We start from the raw sequence: 22,187 nt of genomic DNA on the forward strand, positions 1-22,187 counted from the left end.
GAAATGATTGGGGAATGATATGTAATGATGGAGTAGAGGAGAAATGATTGGGGAATGATATGTAATGATGGAGTAGAGGAGAAATGATTGGGGAATGATATGTAATGATGGAGTGTGTAGTAGAGGAGAAATGATTGGGGAATGATATGTAATGATGGAGTAGAGGAGAAATGATTGGGGAATGATATGTAATGATGGAGTAGAGGAGAAATGATTGGGGAATGATATGTAATGATGGAGTGTGTAGTAGAGGAGAAATGATTGGGGAATGATATGTAATGATGGAGTGTGTAGTAGAGGAGAAATGATTGGGGAATGATATGTAATGATGTAGTAGAGGAGAAATGATTGGTTAATGATATGTAATGATGGAGTGAGGGAGTAGAGTGGGTAGTAGAGGAGAAATGATTGGGGAATGATATGTAATGATGGAGTGATGGAGAAGAGTGTGTAGTAGAGAAGAAATGATTGGGGAATGATATGTAATGATGGAGTAGAGTGTGTAGTAGAGGAGAAATGATTGGGGAATGATATGTAATGATGGAGTAGAGGAGAAATGATTGGGGAATGATATGTAATGATGGAGTAGAGGAGAAATGATTGGGGAATGATATATAATGATGGAGTAGAGGAGAAATGATTGGGGAATGATATGTAATGATGGAGTGAGGGAGTAGAGAGGGTAGTAGAGGAGAAATGATTGGGGAATGATATGTAATGATGGAGTAGAGTGGGTAGTAGAGGAGAAATGATTGGGGAATGATATGTAATGATGGAGTAGAGTGGGTAGTAGAGGAGAAATGATTGGGGAATGATATGTAATGATGGAGTGAGGGAGTAGAGTGGGTAGTAGAGGAGAAATGATTGGGGAATGATATGTAATGATGGAGTGAGGGAATAGAGTGTGTAGTAAAGGAGAAATGATTGGGGAATGATATGTAATGATGGAGTGAGGGAGTAGAGAGGGTAGTAGAGGAGAAATGATTGGGGAATGATATGTAATGATGGAGTAGAGGGGGTAGTAGAGGAGAAATGATTGGGGAATGATATGTAATGATGGAGTAGAGTGGGTAGTAGAGGAGAAATGATTGGGGAATGATATGTAATGATGGAGTGAGGGAGTAGAGTGGGTAGTAGAGGAGAAATGATTGGGGAATGATATGTAATGATGGAGTAGAGTGGGTAGTAGAGGAGAAATGATTGGGGAATGATATGTAATGATGGAGTAGAGTGTGTAGTAGAGGAGAAATGATTGGGTGATGATATGTAATGATGGAGTGAGGGAATAGAATGTGTAGTAAAGGAGAAATGATTGGGGAATGATATGTAATGATGGAGTAGAGGAGAAATGATTGGGGAATGATATGTAATGATGGAGTGAGGGAGTAGAGTGGGTAGTAGAGGAGAAATGATTGGGGAATGATATGTAATGATGGAGAAGAGTGTGTAGTAGAGGAGACATGATTGGGGGATGATATGTAATGATGGAGTGAGGGAGTAGAGTGTGTAGTAGAGGAGAAATGATTGGGGAATGATATGTAATGATGGAGTGAAGGAATAGAGTGTGTAGTAGAGGAGAAATGATTGGTGAATGATATGTAATGATGGAGTGAGGGAATAGAGTGGGTAGTAGAGGAGAAATGATTGGGGAATGATATGTAATGATGGAGTAGAGGAGAAATGATTGGGGAATGATATGTAATGATGGAGTAGAGGAGAAATGATTGGGGAATGATATGTAATGATGGAGTGTGTAGTAGAGGAGAAATGATTGGGGAATGATATGTAATGATGGAGTAGAGGAGAAATGATTGGGGAATGATATGTAATGATGGAGTGAGGGAGTAGAGTGGGTAGTAGAGGAGAAATGATTGGGGAATGATATGTAATGATGGAGTAGAGTGTGTAGTAAAGGAGAAATGATTGGGGAATGATATGTAATGATGGAGTAGAGGAGAAATGATTGGGGAATGATATGTAATGATGGAGTAGAGGATAAATTATTGGGGAATGATATGTAATGATGGAGTGAGGGAGTAGAGTGGGTAGTAGAGGAGAAATGATTGGGGAATGATATGTAATGATGGAGTAGAGTGGGTAGTAGAGGAGAAATTATTGGGGAATGTTATGTAATGATGGAGAAGAGTGTGTAGTAGAGGAGAAATTATTGGGGAATGATATGTAATGATGGAGTGAGGGAGTAGAGTGTGTAGTAGAGGAGAAATGATTGGGGAATGATATGTAATGATGGAGTGAGGGAGTAGAGTGTGTAGTAGAGGAGAAATGATTGGGGAATGATATGTAATGATGGAGTGAGGGAGTAGAGTGGGTAGTAGAGGAGAAATGATTGGGGGTTGCTATGTAACGATTGAGCAAGACGTTAAAGTCTACAGTAAAGCAGAATCTCTATGGAAATTAGATGTAATGATAAGTAAGGAGAACGTTATGGGCATTCTTTTAAGCACCCAATACATATAGATTATTTTTGTTTGGAATAAACCCTTTTGAAAGGCGCTGTCTGTTGTGTCACTTCTATTACTACAGTATTACATAAGATGAGGCCCTACAGTATGTACCCCATAAACATTATAAAAGAACTATGGGATGGCAAAAGTTATGGGGTACTTATTGTTGCAAGAGCAGGGCGCCAAACGCAGTTGTACACTCACTCGGCATCCCCTCTTGCCAGTACTGTAATATTTTTATGTATTTGTCATATAGATTGTACTGTATTATTGATACAATTGCCTTAAATGTTTCCAAGTGGGATTCTCTAACATACCCCCAAAAGAGCTACCATCACCTGTGACTTCACGGGACTACAGAACTTTAACTGACAACATTGTAACAAAAGTGATGGTCAGCTCATGTACCATTCTATGCAGAAATGTCTACTAAGGGTTAGTCTATTTGCAATCTGGCAACTAAACATTAGGAACAAATAAATGAATGAAACCTAACATTATTAGTAGATTGAGAAATTTGCTATATAAATAAACATTAGACAATTAAACCTCATCTTACCTAATGATTTGAGGTGTTGGCTATTTTCAGTTATCACATCCTTGTACAGATCCTTGTGTCCTTCTACATACTCCCACTCCTCCATGGAGAGATAGACAGTGACATCCTGACACCTTATAGGAACCTGACACACACAATGATACAGTCATCACCCAGACACAGCCCCGGTGTTACTGTATAATGTCCCATTCCCAGCAGTCACCTCTCCAGTCATCACCCAGACACAGCCCCTGGTGTTACTGTATAATGTCCCATTCCCAGCAGTCACCTCTCCAGTCATCATCCAGACACATCCCCTTTTGTTACTGTATAATGTCCCATTCCCAGCAGTCACCTCTCCAGTCAGCAGCTGAATGATCTTGTTGGTGAGTTCCAGGATCTTCTGCTCATTGTCTCTCTCATGTATCAGTGAGTGAGGTGGAGGCACCGAGATGGGGCTCTGGGTCCTGCTCCATCCTCCTGACACACGGGGACGGCTAGTAGATGTCAGAGGCTCACCAGATGTCTTCTTCATAACTGTGTAGTCCTGTATTGAAAAAACAAAAACAAATATGAATGACTAAAAAGATCACATAGTGACGTTCTGCAATTGTTTGATGTGAATGGGGTAAAAGTGATGTCATTGTGACATTCCCTGAATCCCTCACTTCTCCAGTCAGCAGATAGATGATTTCCAGAGTAAAACTTAATATCCTCCCAGTCATGTGCTCTCTGCCATTACCCATCCTCAGCGAGTCATTGGGATCATCCATGCAGGACTACCTAACCAAGGCACAGCTTTCTCCTTCATGCGACGTCACGCTTGGTCCTAGAAAAAGACAATACATTAGCCAAGAACATAGCAGTAAAGACCAAGTTGCTCAATTCTGATTGGGAGGGTTAAAGTGAAGGATTATTAAGGTTTGAAAAACTTCAAAAGATACAGTCAAAAGATACAGTCCTAGCTTCAAGATTCAATACTGCTGCACACTACTAGGGGACAAACACTGTATAAACAGAAGTAGGCTGAAGGGATATAGAGAAGCAATGGGAAGGGATGGCACCAGAGTGTGACCCAAACATTCATCACTTAAGCTGCCCATCCACTAGGCGATTAAACCTAGCGATGGAGCGATAACGACGGTCGTTATCGCTCCATCGTTTGGTAATCACCCGCAAATCGGGCAGTAAAAGGTTAAAAAACGACCAGCAATGCGCGAGCCCGCTGGTCGTTTTTAACATCAATCATCGCCCGAACATGACGGTCAACCTGACGACTGCCGTCAGGTTGCCATGTTCGGGGATGATTGATCTGCATACAATGAACGTCTGGACGTTCAGTGTATGCAATTCACCCCGCGGGAGACAACGGCATCGTAATCGTGCTGTCGTCCCCCGCATCGTTATATGGATGGGCAGCATTAGAGTGTATCTGTTTTAATACAGTCTTATGTATTTTTGTATGTGCAGATTTTTAAATAATTAATAAAACAAGAGATATGGTAAGAACTTACCTTTGTTATCTCTGTTTCTACGAAGTCCATAGGGTCCACAGGGTTGACCTTGGGGTATAGGTTGGGAACCAAATCCGGGCACCACGCAGTTAAAGCTTTTAGCTCCCAGGATGCACTTGGGTCCACTCTCCCTATAACCCCACCCCCAGCCAGAGGCACCTCAGTTTGTAAGTAGCCAAAGGCCGGAGGAGGAGAAAAAAAGAGAGAAAACTGGAACACTCGATAACCATACTCACAGAAATGGGAGACGGAAAACCGGTGACCAGTCACACAGCCCATTTGAAGCCAGGTGCGTCAGGGCGGGCGCCCTGTGGACCCTATGGACTTCATAGAAACAGAGATAACAAAGGTAAGTTCTTACCATATCTCTTGTTTTCTACTTCAGGGTCCATAGGGGGTCCACAGGGTTGACCTTGGGGATGTCCCAAAGCAGTTCAACCAAGGGAGGGGACGCTCCTGTGCTGAGAGGAGAATCCACCGCCAAAAAGGAAGCATCCTGAGAGGCAAAGGAAAACAATGCCTAGAACCTTAAAAAGGTGTGGACAGAAGACCACGTGGCCACCTAGCAAGGCAAAGCAGCCAAGGCGCCACAGCGAGCCACCCACGAGGGTTACATGGCCCGAGAAAAAACAAGCAGCAACCACAGAAAGGCCTACCCATGGGTAGGCCCATGAAGAAGACATACGAGGCCGTCCAGCCAACATATGGCCATAGGCCGGCCATCCTTTCCTGTTAAAACCAGAAATCTCAGACCACCAATAAGGAGTCCGATTTCCGTCAGGAACTTGAATGGATCACATAAATCCACAGAGGCCGGACCACAGTCAATGAGGCCACACCAGCCGAGAGGACTGGGGACTGAATGGCCGCACCATAAGTTCCAGAATAATATGGAACCTGAAAATCACTAAGAAGAAACACAGGGTGAGAGCAACTCACACCCTGACAAGATGCCCTCCAGAAGAGGGAGCCACATGAGAACGTTCCCAATTCCGACACTCACCTGGTTGATATAAACTCCCTGATAGAAAGAGAGAAAGCCAAAGCAATAGACCATGTAATGGCTATCACAACCAGCGGTTCCATTAACTTTCCCCGGAGTTAACAAAGAACCACTCCTAACTCCCAAGGAGTCCCTAGGGAGGACAAATGGAGGCATAATCCAGAAAACACTCCAAAGGATGAACTGGATATCAGAGCAGAGCAATTCCATAACCTAATCATACTGACAGTGTAGAGATCTGCACTGTCAGGAAGGCCAGGCCGAGGGTGAAACCCAAGCCAGCCGGAAGGAATGCCAGAATATCTGGAAATCCTGGACACCAGAGGATTGTATCGATAGGTATAATACCATAAGAATGATGGCTGCCACAGTTTGCGGTAGGTCCCAGCAAAAGCTGATCCATGTGCTCCAATCATTCCAACGATGACAAAGCCATGGAAGCCGTAAGACCACTGTAGGGACGTAGTCAAAGACAAACGACCCAGGTCCAAGGCAAACCCCAGGACCCTGAGACAACAGGTCTGGGTAGTGAAGCATCAGGAATGGAGTATCGATGGAGAGACTCCGAAAAACCAAGTACCCCTGACATCTGGGGCAATCAGGAGCCACCAGCAGGAAAGCATCTCTGTCTCGATTGAAACACTTCCCTCGAGGAATAATGGAGACTGGAGAACACAGGTACGCAAATTGGAAGAACCCCTTCACCGACAAAGAGTCACTGAAGGTTGCTTCAGAATCCCCAGAGTTGGACTGTAACACCATAGTGTGATAGAGTCAGAAGGCCATGAGTGTCACCTCAGGAGGGCGCCCCCCCCTGCTCACCAGGAGATGAAACCTCTCTTGGGGAAGAGACTAGTCCCCGGGATGCACGTCGTAACGGCTGAGGACTCCCGCTTCCCAATGGAGAGCACCTGAAATGAACACTGTCGAGATGGTCGGGAGGAGACCCTCAGACAATGTCCGAATGTATGACATACCTGACATTGCCACCCAACGAACAGTATTGCTAAAAAGGAAGCTACTGTTCTGACCCTGTCGGACTGAACTTTTTCAGGTTCACCGGGAAACAAGGGCTATGCCAGAGTGAAGGCCCAAGACAGGCTAAAGTTCCAACAAGTTAATTGACAGGGTGGAATCGACAGACATCCAATTGCACTGAAATGGATGCGAACCAGACACTGTCCTTAGCAAAGAATACCCTGGACGAGATGGTCATAGTCACCCGAAAAGGGACAGACTTGCCTCCGGGGAGAGCAGCATCATTTGAACAGTGATCAGACAGAAAAAAACTTGTTCCATCTGGAGATAAGCCAATTATGGAAAGGCCTGGAATGGAACTAAGCCCATTCCACCCTTCCAAAGGCAGACACTGAATAGTGGACCATGCCTCCCAGAGTGCAAAGACATATGTCGACTGCGCAGACATCCATGTACTCCTAATGGAAGAGTGGAGATGCCGTCTTACGCCAGAAGAATTCTCAGATTCTGAGAATCCAGCAGGGCTCCTAGGTGAAGAATACCCAGAGAGGGATGCAGGGAGGACTTTTTCCCCATTGATTAAACTTCTGCACCCTGAAGAAGCCACAGTCAACCTGACCCGGCTGTAAAGTACCCCGGTGATCCTGCTAAGAGCAGGAGGCCATCCAGGTACAGGAGCATTGGGATATACTGAACAGAAGAACTGTCAGAAAATCCAAAACGCTGGTAAACCCCTGTGGGGCTGAGAACAGTCCCAACAGGCAGAGCCCAAAAACCGTAAGTGCTGTGATACAGCAAACCTCAGTCCATGCTGAGGCAAGGTCTCTGTAAGTGCCCGTAGGCACGCGTCCTGTATATCCAGTGAAACCAGGAAGTCCCCAGGTTCCAAACATAGTATGATGGAGCATAGGGATTGCCTCCTGAGCCCAAGTAGCTTTAGGAACTGGTTCAGGGAATTGAGACAGAGAATAGGCCAAAGAGGACCATTCAGCCACCGCACCAGAAAGAAAGCAGAACAACCAGTCCCTCGCTGAGAAAGTGGGGATGGCCCAATTAGCTCCGCTTACCCCAACAACTGTATAGCTTTCTGGATTCGTAAGGCCCTGTTCGGGTCCGAATAAGGGCCTGCGTACCATCACATGGAAATAGGCCGCCTGAGCAAAGAGAGGGCGTACCCTCCTACCCACGTAGCCGCGGCAACTAGACACTAGTACCGGGCGAACTGAGAAAATCGCCATCTCCCAGTGGTAGGCCTGTCTCGTCATGCTGACGATATATCCGTAGGTTCAGAAGCAGGATCGGCTGGCAGTCCAGGCCTGCTCGGTTGAAGAAACAGTCCTTTAGGCTGACCCAGAGGACAAAAAGACTTAATAGACTTAGTCTGAGGGCCTGTAGTGGGCATAGCTAAAGACGGGAAATTTGTACTGCCACTGTCAAGGTCAGGACCCAACAAGATCTACCCTATAGATGGTATCTGCACCTCTGCATTCCCAGAGCGCAGCCATAGGGTATTACGGAGGATACAGTCGCAGCCGGAACTCTGAAAGTTAGGAGACCAGTATCCAATATAGGCATGTCCATCTATGACAACTGCATATATTACATGAGCGACCAAATACATTTGATCCCCAGACGTGTTGGTGGGGAAAAAACATTACAAATGCATCAGCTCAGTATGCAATAGTATTAACCAACCATGCTATAGCCATGGTAGGATGGGTAACAACCCCTGAAAGCGAGTATACTGATTTCAGGCAGAGTTACCACCTACGGATCAGAAGAATCTGACCACGCAGGAATGGGATGCATAGTAACGTCTGTAATCTGACGAGTAACACGCCCATCCACCCCATGAGGGGCTCGTGATGACCCTCAGGGAATTTGGGACAGGAGGCCAAACACTGTTGTAATACCTCATAACTGACAACAGCCAGAGTCCCGCCATGCGATCCCCCCGCTAGTCAGCAACAGGGAACCAGAAGGCACGCAATACTGAGGGTGTATGATACAGGTGCAGGTCAACATTCACTCTAACCAGAATGGACCTGCCACCAGCCCAAAGCAGGGATAATAATACTTGAAATAGGCTTCCCCCCGTGTAAGAGGGAAAGAGCCCAAAACAGTATCCAGTTCACGCAGAGCCAACTGGGAAGTAACCACAGGGCGTCAACCACGCCAATTTGCGTTTCGTAGAAAACGACATCCACCCAGGGTGGCCGTGGGAATCCCTGCAAGGGGAATGACAGACTATGGTGGCACCAGGGGGATTTCATATACTGCGAAAACCCCCTGCAGGGAGCGATAGTCTGTGTCACAGGGGAAGAGTGCAAGAAACTGCGAGATACCCTGAGATGAAAAGGGCAGTATGGTGAAGTAACCCCAAGTGAGGTACAACAATGGGGCCCACCCGGCGATCCGCAATTGAGAGGATCCCGAGAAAACAAACCTCCCAAGGGGGTCGTGAAAGGGGCCGGCACCAGATGACGCCACACACAGAACCCTTTATGAAACAAATCCTCCGCACTAACACCTGCAGCACATGACTTGCAGGATAGCAAAAATGGGTGCAGTATAACGCTCTATCTCCTGGTCAAACATATCTGACCAATCTTGGCGGAAATATCAAGCAGTGCTATACTGGTCCTGACTGATGCTAAAATTAGCCGCAGGGACCCATTTTCAGCGTATGCAACACACAGTTCCAACGAAAATGTGGCAACGTGCAGCACGCAACAGTATGTGACAAACCTCACAAATATCAACGAGTATATAAATGTGAGGTCTCAGAACCACCCTAAGTACAGCTGTATTAGGGCAGATAAGGAAAAGGGATAGATATACACTGACAGGTGAGAGAATTAAATACAGACAGTCAGCACTAGCATAAGTCACATACCATGCAGATATATACATATATACATAAACATGTCATATAATATACTGCACTATTACACTGCATTCAACTTACCCAGATTCAGTGTCTGGGAAGGCTACAGCGCTGTGTACATTGACCTGATGGTGAGGTACGCAGGGGGACTGGACTCACTGCCATCTCCGGAGCTCTGCTGCTGCACCACAAGAAAATGGCCGCTGGAGACCTCAGAAGAAGCGTGGCCCGCGGAGGAAGCAGCTCAGCGACGCCAGACTATACATACTGAAAGGCGCGCTGAGCTGAGGGGAGGAGCCGCTGTAACAGGGAAAGCTTCCTCCCCTGGCCGGCTATTAACCTCCCGGGACGCCGGCTCCCAGCGCCGATCAGTAAGTCCCTGGTGGTCTAGTGGACACCCGGGGTATGGGGGGCCCGCCGCCACTGCCGGCGCCTCCGGTCTGTCCCCGGAGACCGGAGGCACAGGACTGCATATTAAATGCGCGGATAAGCGGTGATCCGCGACCTTACCTGCTCCCCGTAGATCCGGCAGCAGTCCTGGGCGCCCGCAGAGTCCGGCTAGTACTTAGAAAAAATAAAGCTTAGGGGCAGCTAATCAGCTCCCCACTGCACTAACGGTGACCCGACTCCGGCCGGGCACAACTTAAACTGAGGTGCCTCTGGCTGGGGGTGGGGTTATAGGGAGAGTGGACCCAAGTGCATCCTGGGAGCTAAAAGCTTTAACTGCGTGGTGCCCGGATTTGGTTCCCAACCTATACCCCAAGGTCAACCCTGTGGACCCCCTATGGACCCTGAAGTAGAAAAAGGGATTTTACATAATGAAGGGATGCATTTATTTATTTTTTTTAAAGAAAAGGCATATATGTTTTGTCCTATTGTAGCGCTGTAGTTTTCTCTATTAATTATTTCTCTAATTATTGTCCCTTTGCTCAGTCCATCAAATACAGAACCCACCTACCATGGTTGTCCCTGTCTTTCGCCCAACAACTGACAGCATAGGCTGGTATTCATGTGCCCTTAATGACAGTTAGCTAATACCTGCAGTAACATAGTATATAAGAGGTTAGGAGGCAGAAGTCCAAGCTTTCATTAATAAGAAGCAGAAAAGGATATAGACCAGGAGGTTGCCAAACTCGGTCCTCAAGGCACCCTAACAGTTCAGCTTTAAGGATATCCATGTTTGTTCATAGAAGGTATATTCAAAATGACTGAGGTACTAATTAAGTCACCTGTGCTTAAGTATGGATATCCTGAAAAAGTGGACTGTTAGGGTGCCTTGAGGACTGAGCTTGGGAACCACTGGACTATACACAATAAAATATATCTATATTACAGGTCTAGTAGGTGACATGGATGGTGATACTGGGTGACACAGTGTGTGGGATATAGTTACAGGTAATAATACAGTATATCTATAGGACAGGACTAGTAGGTGACACAGGGTGTGGGATATAGTTACAGGTAATAATACAGTATTTCTATAGGACAGGACTAGTAGGTGACATGGATGGTGACACAGGGTGTGGGATATAGTTACAGGTAATAATACAGTATATCTATAGGACAGGACTAGTAGGTGACATGGATGGTGACAGAGGGTGTGGGATATAGTTACAGGTAATAATACAATATATCTATAGGACAGGACTAGTAGGTGACATGGATGGTGACACAGGGTGTGGGATATAGTTACAGGTAATAATACACTATATATATATATATATATATATATATATATATATATATATATATATAGGACAGGACTAGTAGGTGACATGGATGGTGACACAGGGTGTGGGACATAGTTACAGGTAATAATACAATATATCTATAGGACAGGACTAGTAGGTGACATGGATGGTGACAGAGGGTGTGGGATATAGTTACAGGTAATAATACAGTATATCTATAGGACAGGACTAGTAAGTGACATGGATGGTGACACAGGGTGTAGGATATAGTTACAGGTAATAACACAGTATATATCTATAGGACAGGACTAGTAGGTGACATGGATGGTGACACAAGGTGTGGGATATAGTTACAGGTAATAATACAGTATATCTATAGGACAGGACTAGTAGGTGACATGGATGGTGACACAGGGTGTGGGATATAGTTATAGGTAATAATACAGTATATCTATAGGACAGGACTAGTAGGTGACATGGATGGTGACACAGGGTGTGGGATATAGTTACAGGTAATAATACAATATATCTATAGGACAGGACTAGTAGGTGACATGGATGGTGACACAGGGTGTGGGATATAGTTACAGGTAATAATACAGTATATCTATAGGACAGGACTAGTAGGTGACATGGATGGTGACACAGGGTGTGGGATATAGTTATAGGTAATAATACAGTATATCTATAGGACAGGACTAGTAGGTGACATGGATGGTGACACAGGGTGTGGGATATAGTTACAGGTAATAATACAATATATCTATAGGACAGGACTAGTAGGTGACAAGGATGGTGACACAGGGTGTGGGATAACAAGAGATATGGTAAGAACTTACCTTTGTTATCTCTGTTTCTACGAAGTCCATAGGGTCCACAGGGTTGACCTTGGGGTATAGCTGGATCTGGATCCATGGGCACCACGCAGTTAAAGCTTTGCTGCTCCCAGGATGCACTTGGGTCCGTCCTCCTCTATACCCCGCCCCCGGCCACAGGCACCTCAGTTGGTAAGCAGCTAAGGCCGGAGGAGGAGACTAAACAGAGAGAAGGAAGACTGGAACACACAAGAAACCATACTCACAGAAATGGGAGACGGAAAACCGGTGACCAGCCACACAGCCCATTTGAAGCCAGGTGCGTCAGGGCGGGCGCCCTGTGGACCCTATGGACTTCGTAGAAACAGAGATAACAAAGGTAAGTTCTTACCATATCTCTTGTTTTCTACTTCAGGGTCCATAGGGGGTCCACGGGGTTGACCTTGGGGATGTCCCAAAGCAGTTCAACTAAGGGCGGGGACGCTCCTGTGCTGAAAGGAGTACCTGGCGCACCAAAGGATGCATCCTGAGAGGCGAAGGTGTCAAACGCATAGAACCTCAAAAACGTTTGAATTGAAGACCAAGTGGCCGCCTTACACAGTTGAACAGCGGAGGCGCCATGTCTAGCAGCCCAAGAGGGACCCACAGAACGAGTAGAATGAGCCTTAACAGAGGCTGGCACAGGTAGACCCTCCTGTGTATAAGCCTCACAAATAACGGAACGAAGCCAACGGGCTAACGTTTGCTTGTTGGCAGGCCAACCCCTCTTGTGAAAACTGAAGAGGACAAACAAAGAATCCGACTTCCTAACCGAAGCAGTCCGATCCACATAGATTCTAAGTGCCCGGACTACATCTAAGGAAGCCTCACCAGCTGAAAGATCAGGTGACTGAAAAGCTGGCACAACAAGTTCCTGATTAATGTGGAACTTCGAGACCACTTTGGGCAAAAACTCAGGACGAATGCGGAGCACCGCTCTGTCCTGATGAAAAATCAGAAAAGGGGGGCGACAGGAAAGCGCCCCCAACTCTGACACCCTCCTGGCAGAAGCAATTGCTAGGAGAAAAACGTTCTTGAACGTCAGCCACTTGAGGTCCACCACCTCAAGAGGCTCAAAAGGATGACCCTGCAAGACCCGTAGCACCACCGCCAAGTCCCAAGGAGCCACAGGAGGCACGAAGGGAGGCTGTATCCTGAGAACACCCTGGAAAAAGGTGTGAACATCCGGTAGTGTAGCAATCCGTCGCTGAAACCACACGGACAAAGCAGACACATGAACCTTCAGAGAGGCCAGGCGTAAGCCGAGGTCCAAACCTGATTGAAGGAACTCCAAGATTCTGGAAACCCGGAACACCTGAGGATCATAGTTTCTGGATTCACACCACTGAAAGTAAGTGCGCCACACCCTGTGGTAAATCCGTGCGGAGGCAGGCTTGCATGCCCTAAGCATGGTACCAATGACTGAACTGGAGAAACCCCTAGACCTCAAGACGGCTGTCTCAAGAGCCACGCCGTCAAAGACAGCTGACCCAGATCCGGGTAAAGGCAGGGCCTTTGAGACAACAGGTCCCGACGCTGAGGAAGAAGGTACGGAGCGTCGATGGAGAGACACCTCAGATCGGAGTACCAAGGACGTCTGGGCCACGCCGGAGCAACCAGCACGTGCGTGCCGCCGTCCTGCTTGAATTTCTGCAGAACCCGAGGAAGTAAGGATATCGGAGGAAACAGATACGCCAGGTGAAACGTCCATTTCACCGACAGCGCGTCTACCAGACTGGCGCCTGCGTCTCTTGTCCTTGACCCGTAAACGGGCAACTTGTGATTGTGACGGGAGGCCATCAAGTCCAGCTCCGGCAGCCCCCACCTGTCCACGAGTAGCTGAAACACCTCTGGGTGAAGCGACCATTCCCCGGGATGCACGTCGTGACGGCTGAGGAAGTCCGCCTCCCAATTGAGGACTCCGGGAATGAAGACTGCCGAGATCGCTGGAATGTGACACTCCGCCCAAGCAAGGATGCGAGAAACCTCCGACATTGCTGCCCGACTTCGAGTTCCTCCTTGGTGGTTGATATACGCCACCGTGGTGGCGTTGTCGGACTGCACCTGAACCGCCCGTCCGTAAAGAGCGGGACCGGACGACTGCAGGGCCCGATAAACCGCCCGCAGTTCCTGAATGTTGATGGGAAGAAGAGCTTCTTCCGCAGACCAACGACCCTGAAGTGACAACGAGCCGGTCACTGCCCCCCAACCCCGAAGACTGGCATCCGTCGTGAGCAGGACCCAGTCCGGGATCCAAAAGGGGCGCCCCTCGACCAGATGAGCTGTCTGAAGCCACCAAGCCAAAGACTGCCGAACCTCCGGGGCCAACACCAGCAACTGAGAGCGGATCCGGTGAGGTAACCCGTTCCATTCCGATAGAATCAGCCCCTGCAGAGGCCGGGAATGGAACTGGGCAAATTCCACCATGTCGAATGTTGACACCATGGAGCCCAAAACCCCCATAGCCGAATGGACCGACAGGCGGCAACTGCTCAGGCAACTGTGTATCCTCAGCTGCAGGGAGGAGACCTTCTCCGGGGTTAGGAAGATCCTTTGCTGACGAGAATCCAGCAGGGCTCCCAAATGAACCATCCGCTGAGATGGAATCAGGGAGGACTTTTTCCAATTTATCAGCCACCCGTGCGCTTGCAGGCAAGCGACCGTCAAGTGGAGATGATGAAGCAGTACCTCCGGGGAACTCGCCAGCAACAGGAGGTCGTCCAGATACGGTAGTAGCCGTACATTCTGGTTCCGAAGATATGCGGCCATGACCGCCATAATCTTCGTGAACACCCTCGGTGCCGTGGAGAGACCAAAGGGTAGCGCCCGGAACTGGTAATGGTGTTGAAGGATAGCGAACCTCAGATACCGCTGGTGCGAAGGTGCTATCGGAACATGGAGGTAGGCGTCCTGGATATCCAGGGACACCATGTAATCCCCCGGTTCCATCGCCAGAATGATGGAACGTAATGTTTCCATCCTGAACTTGGGAACTCTGAGGAATTTGTTCAGAGACTTCAAGTTGAGAATAGGGCGATGAGAACCATTGGGTTTCCGCACCAGAAACAGAGAAGAATAGAACCCCGTCCCTCGTTGTAATTGAGGAACGGGAACAATGACCCCTGCTGTCAGCAAGGACTCTATAGCTTCCTGAATCTGTAAAGACTTGGTCGTATCCTGAGAAGGACTCCTGCAGAAAAACTGGTGGGGCGGTCTGTGCCGAAAAGACAGGGCGTACCCCTGGGAGACCACTTCTCGAACCCAGGCATCCGTGGTGGTATTGTGCCAGCACTGGGCAAATAGAAGAAGTCGGCCTCCCACTCTGGGGTCCCCCAGAGGAGGGCCCGTCCCATCAGGCAGAAGGTTTATCTTCCTGCTTGGAAGAAGGGCGCCTGGCACTCCAGGGCTGCTTCTTGGGCTTAGAAGCGGCCTTGGTTGTCGACTGCCTCGGGAAGGACTGACCTTTTGCCTTGCCCTGAACCCGAAAGGACAGAAAAGCAGAGCTCCGTACCTTGGTAGAAGCAGAAGCCGAAGGGAGGAAGGCTGATTTAGACTTAGCCAGAGTGTCCACAATTTTGTCCAAGTCTGGACCAAAAAGCAACTCCCCATTAAAAGGTAAGGCCTCCAGTCCCTTTTTAGAGTCAGCGTCAGCTATCCAAGACCTCAGCCACAAGGACCGACGCGCCGACACAGCTGCAGCCGACACCCGAGAGGTTAGCAGGCTTGCGTCTAACGATGCTTCCCCAATGTAGGAAGCCGCATCCCTCATTTGACCTATCAACGCTCTCTGGATCTCCGGAGCATCTTCCGGAAAGGTATCCTCCAAAGCATTGGCCCAGCTCTCGATGGCCTTAGCCACCCAAGAGATGGCCATGGACGGACGGGCCACCGCCCCCGAGAGAGAGTAGATAGACTTCAAACAAGTCTCCACCTTCCTGTCCGTGGGATCCTTCAGGGAGGAGATCGACGGCAAAGGCAGCGTAGCGCTTTTAATTAAGCGGGTAACGTGGGAATCCACCACTGGAGGAGTTTCCCACTTCCTGCAATGAGCCTCCGGAAACGGATAGTTCGAAGCCAACCGCTTCTGCGGTTGGAACCTCTTGCTGGGCAACTGCCAGGCCCCTGCCATATGATCCGTCAATTGATCGGACAGGGGAAAAACCGTCGAAGCTACCTTGGCCTTTTTAAAATTTGGGTATTTTGACCTGGGGGCGGGCACATCCTCCTCAATGTGAAGGATGGCCCGCACCGCCCTAACCAATGCCGGCACATTAATGGAAGACTTAGCCTCCACCTCCTGGGCCCCGGCATCCGAGTCAGAGTCTTCAAGGATCTCCCCGTCATCCGAAGACACGTCCGTGTCCGTGAACTGAGCCGCCAGTGAAGCCGGAACGGAACGCTTGGACGCCCGTGGGGGCAAATCACTGTGCAACATATGTTGAAAAGCCGATGACGAAGCCGCCAGACTCTGAACAGAGCTGGAGAGGACGTCCACCCAAGGCGGGGGTACTGCCTGAGGATACCCCTGAAAAGGTACCATCGACTGCTGCGGCACCGTGGGGGATTGCACGTATACCAGCAAACCCGCATAAGGACCCACAGTCTGAGACCCGGGAGGAGACTGCACCAGACGAGTCACACCCGGGGAACGGGGCATGGTAGGCTGGGGCAACGCCCTAGAAGGGGCCGCAGTCGGGACCGCAAGTCGGTCCGCGATTGACGCCAGCACTTGCGTAAACATTGCCCACGGAGGATCCTGCGCCACCGGGGGTTTAGAGGGTCCAGGTACCAACTGGCACCGCCCGCACAGACCGTCCTGAGACAAATCTGCCCCGTCAACCCCTGCTGAACAGCGTCGGCAGGACAATAACACAGGAGCCTCGGAGCGCTCATTCCCCTCATCAGACATGACACAAACTTTTTTGCAAAAAAAGTGTCTCACCGAAACAAGGTAAGGCGTATAACACCCACGCACTCCCAAGTATGCAACCCAAACAGCCCACAATATGGTACTGAGGAGCACACCGCAGTATGTGACGGACCTCACAAATACGTAGATTTATATAAGTGAGGTACACAGAAAGAACACCCCTCCCCCACTCACCTGCGGGCCGTAGGAGAAGGAAAGGGATAGGTAAAAAGCTGACAGTAAGTAGAAAATAAGCACAGACAGCAGCACTAGCAATAGTCACATACCATGCAGAGAAGTTATACTCACTGCACCTTCCGCTACAATCAACCTCCCAGATTCAGTGTCTGGGAGGGCTATAGCGCTGCGAACACTGTCCTTTGCAGGGGGAGAGGTACGCAGGGGGACTGGTCCACTGGAAGCCTGCCTGGGAGCTCTGCGATGCTGCCTGGGGAAGATGGCCGCCGGAGAGCTCTGAGGAGGAGTGGCCAGGAGATAACAGCCCAGCGACGCCAGCACACATGAGAGAAGGCGCGCTGGGCTGAGGGGAGGAGCGCTGAAGCAGGGAAGGCTGCCTCCCCTGCTAGTACTAAACCCCCGGGGAAGCCGGTTCCCCGCCGGTACTTACACCCCGGGGGCCAGCGGACACGCGGAGTATTCCTGAAGAGGGGGAGCCCGCCGCCGCTACTAGCGCCGCCGGTCTGTCCCCAGAGACCGGCGGCATGAAGACTGCATTTTCCCCGCGTGCAGCGCTGACAGCGCTGCACGCGGCTTACCTGGCCCCTTCAGTCCGGCAGCAGTCCTTGGGTGGTCCCGGAGCCACGCTAGTACTGACTCCGGGGTCCCGCTGCGATCCCCGGATCAGTACCGGCGTCGCAGCACCAGAGGGGCTGTTGGAGCGGCAGCATAGACGTCCAGATGGACAGTCTGATGCTGTCGCTCTGAAGACAGTAAAAATAAAATAATAAAATCTGAGGTGCCTGTGGCCGGGGGCGGGGTATAGAGGAGGACGGACCCAAGTGCATCCTGGGAGCAGCAAAGCTTTAACTGCGTGGTGCCCATGGATCCAGATCCAGCTATACCCCAAGGTCAACCCTGTGGACCCCCTATGGACCCTGAAGTAGAAATCGTTACAGGTAATAATACAATATATCTATAGGACAGGACTAGTAGGTGACATGGATGGTGACACAGGGTGTGTGATAAAGTTACAGGTAATATACAATTTATCTATAGGACAGGACTAGTAGGTGACATGGATGGTGACACAGGGTGTGGGATATAGTTAAAGGTAATAATACAATATATCTATAGGACAGGACTAGTAGGTGACATGGATGGTGACACAGGGTGTAGGATATAGTTACAGGTAATAATACAGTATATCTATAGGACAGGACTAGTAGGTGACATGGATGGTGACAGAGGGTGTGGGATATAGTTACAGGTAATAATACACTATATATATAGGACAGGACTAGTAGGTGACATGGATGGTGACACAGGGTGTGGGATATAGTTACAGGTAATAATACAGTATATCTATAGGACAGGACTAGTAGGTGACATGGAGGGTGACACAGGGTGTAGGATATAGTTACAGGTAATAATACAGTATATCTATAGGACAGGACTAGTAGGTGACATGGATGGTGACACAGGGTGTGGGATATAGTTACAGGTAATAATACAATATATCTATAGGACAGGACTAGTAGGTGACATGGATGGTGACACAGGGTGTAGGATATAGTTACAGGTAATAATACAGTATATCTATAGGACAGGACTAGTAGGTGACAAGGATGGTGACACAGGGTGTAGGATATAGTTACAGGTAATAATACAGTATATCTATAGGACAGGACAAGTAGGTGACATGGATGGTGACTCAGGGTGTGGGATATAGTTACAGGTAATAATACAGTATATCTATAGGACAGGACTAGTAGATGACATGGATGGTGACACTGGGTGTGGGATATAGTTACAAGTAATATACAATATATCTAAAGGACAGGACTAGTAGGTGACATGGATGGTGACACAGGGTATGGGATAAAGTTACAGGTAATAATACAGTATATCTATAGGACAGGACTAGTAGGTGACAAGGATGGTGACACAGGGTGTAGGATATAGTTACAGGTAATAATACAGTATATCTATAGGACAGGACTAGTAGGTGACATGGATGGTGACACAGGGTGTAGGATATAGTTACAGGTAATAATACAGTATATCTATAGGACAGGACAAGTAGGTGACATGGATGGTGACACAGGGTGTAGGATATAGTTACAGGTAATAATACAGTATATCTATAGGACAGGACAAGTAGGTGACATGGATGGTGACTCAGGGTGTGGGATATAGTTACAGGTAATATACAATATATCTAAAGGACAGGACTAGTAGGTGACATGGATGGTGACACAGGGTATGGGATAAAGTTACAGGTAATAATACAGTATATCTATAGGACAGGACTAGTAGGTGACATGGATGGTGACACAGGGTGTGGGATATAGTTACAGGTAATAATACACATATATATATATATATAGGACAGGACTAGTAGGTGACATGGATGGTGACACAGGGTGTAGGATATAGTTACAGGTAATAACACAGTATATATCTATAGGACAGGACTAGTAGGTGACATGGATGGTGACACAGGGTGTAGGATATAGTTACAGGTAATAATACAGTATATCTATAGGACAGGACTAGTAGGTGACATGGATGGTGACACAGGGTGTAGGATATAGTTACAGGTAATAATACAATATATCTATAGGACAGGACTAGTAGGTGACATGGATGGTGACACAGGGTGTGGGATATAGTTACAGGTAATAATACAGTATATCTATAGGACAGGACTAGTAGGTGACATGGATGGTGACACAGGGTGTAGGATATAGTTACAGGTAATAATACAGTATATCTATAGGACAGGACTAGTAGGTGACAAGGATGGTGACACAGGGTGTAGGATATAGTTACAGGTAATAATACAGTATATCTATAGGACAGGACTAGTAGGTGACATGGATGGTGACACAGGGTGTAGGATATAGTTACAGGTAATAATACAGTATATCTATAGGACAGGACTAGTAGGTGACATGGATGGTGACACAGGGTGTGGGATATAGTTACAGGTAATAATACAATATATCTATAGGACAGGACTAGTAGGTGACATGGATGGTGACACAGGGTGTAGGATATAGTTACAGGTAATAATACAGTATATCTATAGGACAGGACTAGTAGGTGACATGGATGGTGACACAGGGTGTGGGATATAGTTACAGGTAATAATACAATATATCTATAGGACAGGAAGGGGTGAGCTGCACCTCGAAACGTTGACCCATTAAATCCCTCCGTTGAGGTTATTCTTGTTATGAGACTCCGAGTGCCGCCTGTTTCTTGGGCTATTATTAATTGGGGGTACTGACCTCCTTGGAGGGCACCGAAGCAAGTTAGGGCTATATGCCCCATCACACAGAGTGCAGGAGTGCTGGGGCATTGTATTGGATATATATATATATATATATAATAAATGGCATAAAGCTTGGCACTCCTCCTCAGTCAGTGATTTTCGGGTGCCCTCCGCAAGTAACAAAAAACTATAATGTAGAAAGTGATAGCAGCGGCACTCCTTAGTAATAAATCAATAAACAGATGAAGTTCTAAACTTCTTTACTTCAACGTTTCAATCTTTTGGATTTTCGTCAGGAAGAAAATCCAAAAGATTGAAACGTTGAAGTAAAGAAGTTTAGAACTTCATCTGTTTATTGATTTATTACTAAGGAGTGCCGCTGCTATCACTTTCTACATTATATATATATATATATATATATATATATATATATATATATATATATAGTAAAATGATGACACTTTTCCAGCTTGCAACAGTATCTGCTTGTACCATGTAATACTATATGTTGGCTATTTTCTAAGTAATTGCATGACATTATTGCAGGCAATTGATGTGTCTAGTTAGTACCTGTTGTCATTCAAAGAAAGCGAATGGATGACTGGTTGTTACAGGTTTTTTAATATTTAACTATTACACTTCAGTAAATAACCTCTTCTATGTCCTAAAGGATAGGACTTCTTGCTGTCATTGAAATTAAGTGTAAATAAATGGTCACACCTCCCTAGGACACAAAAGTCTGCTCCACCTGTATTATGGGGGAAAAATGACAAAACACAGACATATAATAGATGCAATTACCGGTTACAGCTGTAGTGATGCTTTCTCCCTGCTCCCAGTCCCCACTAGAGCTGTCTGACCTGGAAGATGTATTCGTGAATAGAGAAGATTCCCTCCTCCTGCCTGTGTGTAACTTCCGCCAATCATATTACTCGCTGTCCGGGTTTTGCGTCTCAGGCCTCTTTAGTATGCTCTGTTCTCTTATACCTGCAGTGCCCTCTAGTGGTTACTGCAGGCATGCGCTGGCACTTCGGACGCTGAGAATGGAATGTGAGATCCCAGAATTTGCCTTTAGTAGTAAATAAGTCTTCCGCTGTTAGATGTCAGGAGCTGTGTCCTATGTTTTACTTTACCCATGCACATTTCACACAGAGCTATTATTGTTTACACGTGTGTGTGTATATATATATATATATATATATATATATATATATATATAGATATATACATATACATACACACACATATACTCCAAAAATATACTAGTAGGTTAATTGGCTCCCAACACAAATTAACCCTAGTGTGTGTATGTGTGTGAGCATGTGATAGGGAACATAGATTGTAAGCTCCACTGGGGCAGGGACTGATGTGAATGGGCAAATATTATCTGTAAAGCGCTGCGGAATATGTGTGCGCTATATAAATAACTGGTAGTAATAATAATACACAGTATGTATATACTTCCTGATTGTCTGCTGTGATGAGCTACTTCTGTATTTTGGTCTTGATAATGACCCTTCGAGGCCGATACGTCGACTGTCTTGTGTGATATTGGTGACCTAATAAATACAATATTTGGACTTTGTCTGGCGAGTGCCCTCATTTGGCTGATCTTGGCCATACCCTTGATATATAAATACATACACAGCAGGGCTGTAACTAGGCTGGAGCGACCTGTGCCATGGCACAGGGCACTGCAGGGGGCGCTGTTTGGTCCTGTCAATTTTTCCTGTTTATTATCATTCTCACTTCCTCTTCTTTTATCCCCAGCATCTCCTGGCCTCACCTATCTCTTCCCTGGCCCTTCCCCACGAGGCCATGGCCCTTTTTCAAGTGTACTAGCTTATGTCCCTATTTAAAAAATGGGGGGGGGGGGGTACCAATGCTCTTT

The 22,187-nt window shown here is 47.3% G+C and overlaps 1 protein-coding gene across 2 annotated transcripts in view; it reads right to left on the minus strand.

Annotated features, from left to right (window-relative positions):
• LOC148477805 (uncharacterized) overlaps nt 1-21,214 on the minus strand; it is a 32,685-nt gene extending 11,471 nt beyond the window's left edge. For both annotated transcript variants that reach the window (XM_088456178.1, XM_088456177.1), the window contains exons 1-4: nt 21,098-21,214; nt 3,672-3,832; nt 3,359-3,550; nt 3,025-3,148 (exon numbers count right to left, since the gene is read on the minus strand). In XM_088456178.1, the coding sequence (XP_088312304.1) occupies nt 3,025-3,148; nt 3,359-3,550; nt 3,672-3,776 (421 nt within the window). In that variant the 5' untranslated portion in view covers nt 3,777-3,832; nt 21,098-21,214. The remainder of the gene's footprint in view (nt 1-3,024; nt 3,149-3,358; nt 3,551-3,671; nt 3,833-21,097) is intronic.
• Between the last annotated feature and the right edge of the window lie 973 nt (nt 21,215-22,187).

Source organism: Taudactylus pleione, unplaced genomic scaffold (genome assembly GCF_031769625.1).
Source record: "Taudactylus pleione unplaced genomic scaffold, aTauple2 ptg000689l, whole genome shotgun sequence".
In the NCBI taxonomy this organism is placed as follows: domain Eukaryota; kingdom Metazoa; phylum Chordata; class Amphibia; order Anura; family Myobatrachidae; genus Taudactylus; species Taudactylus pleione.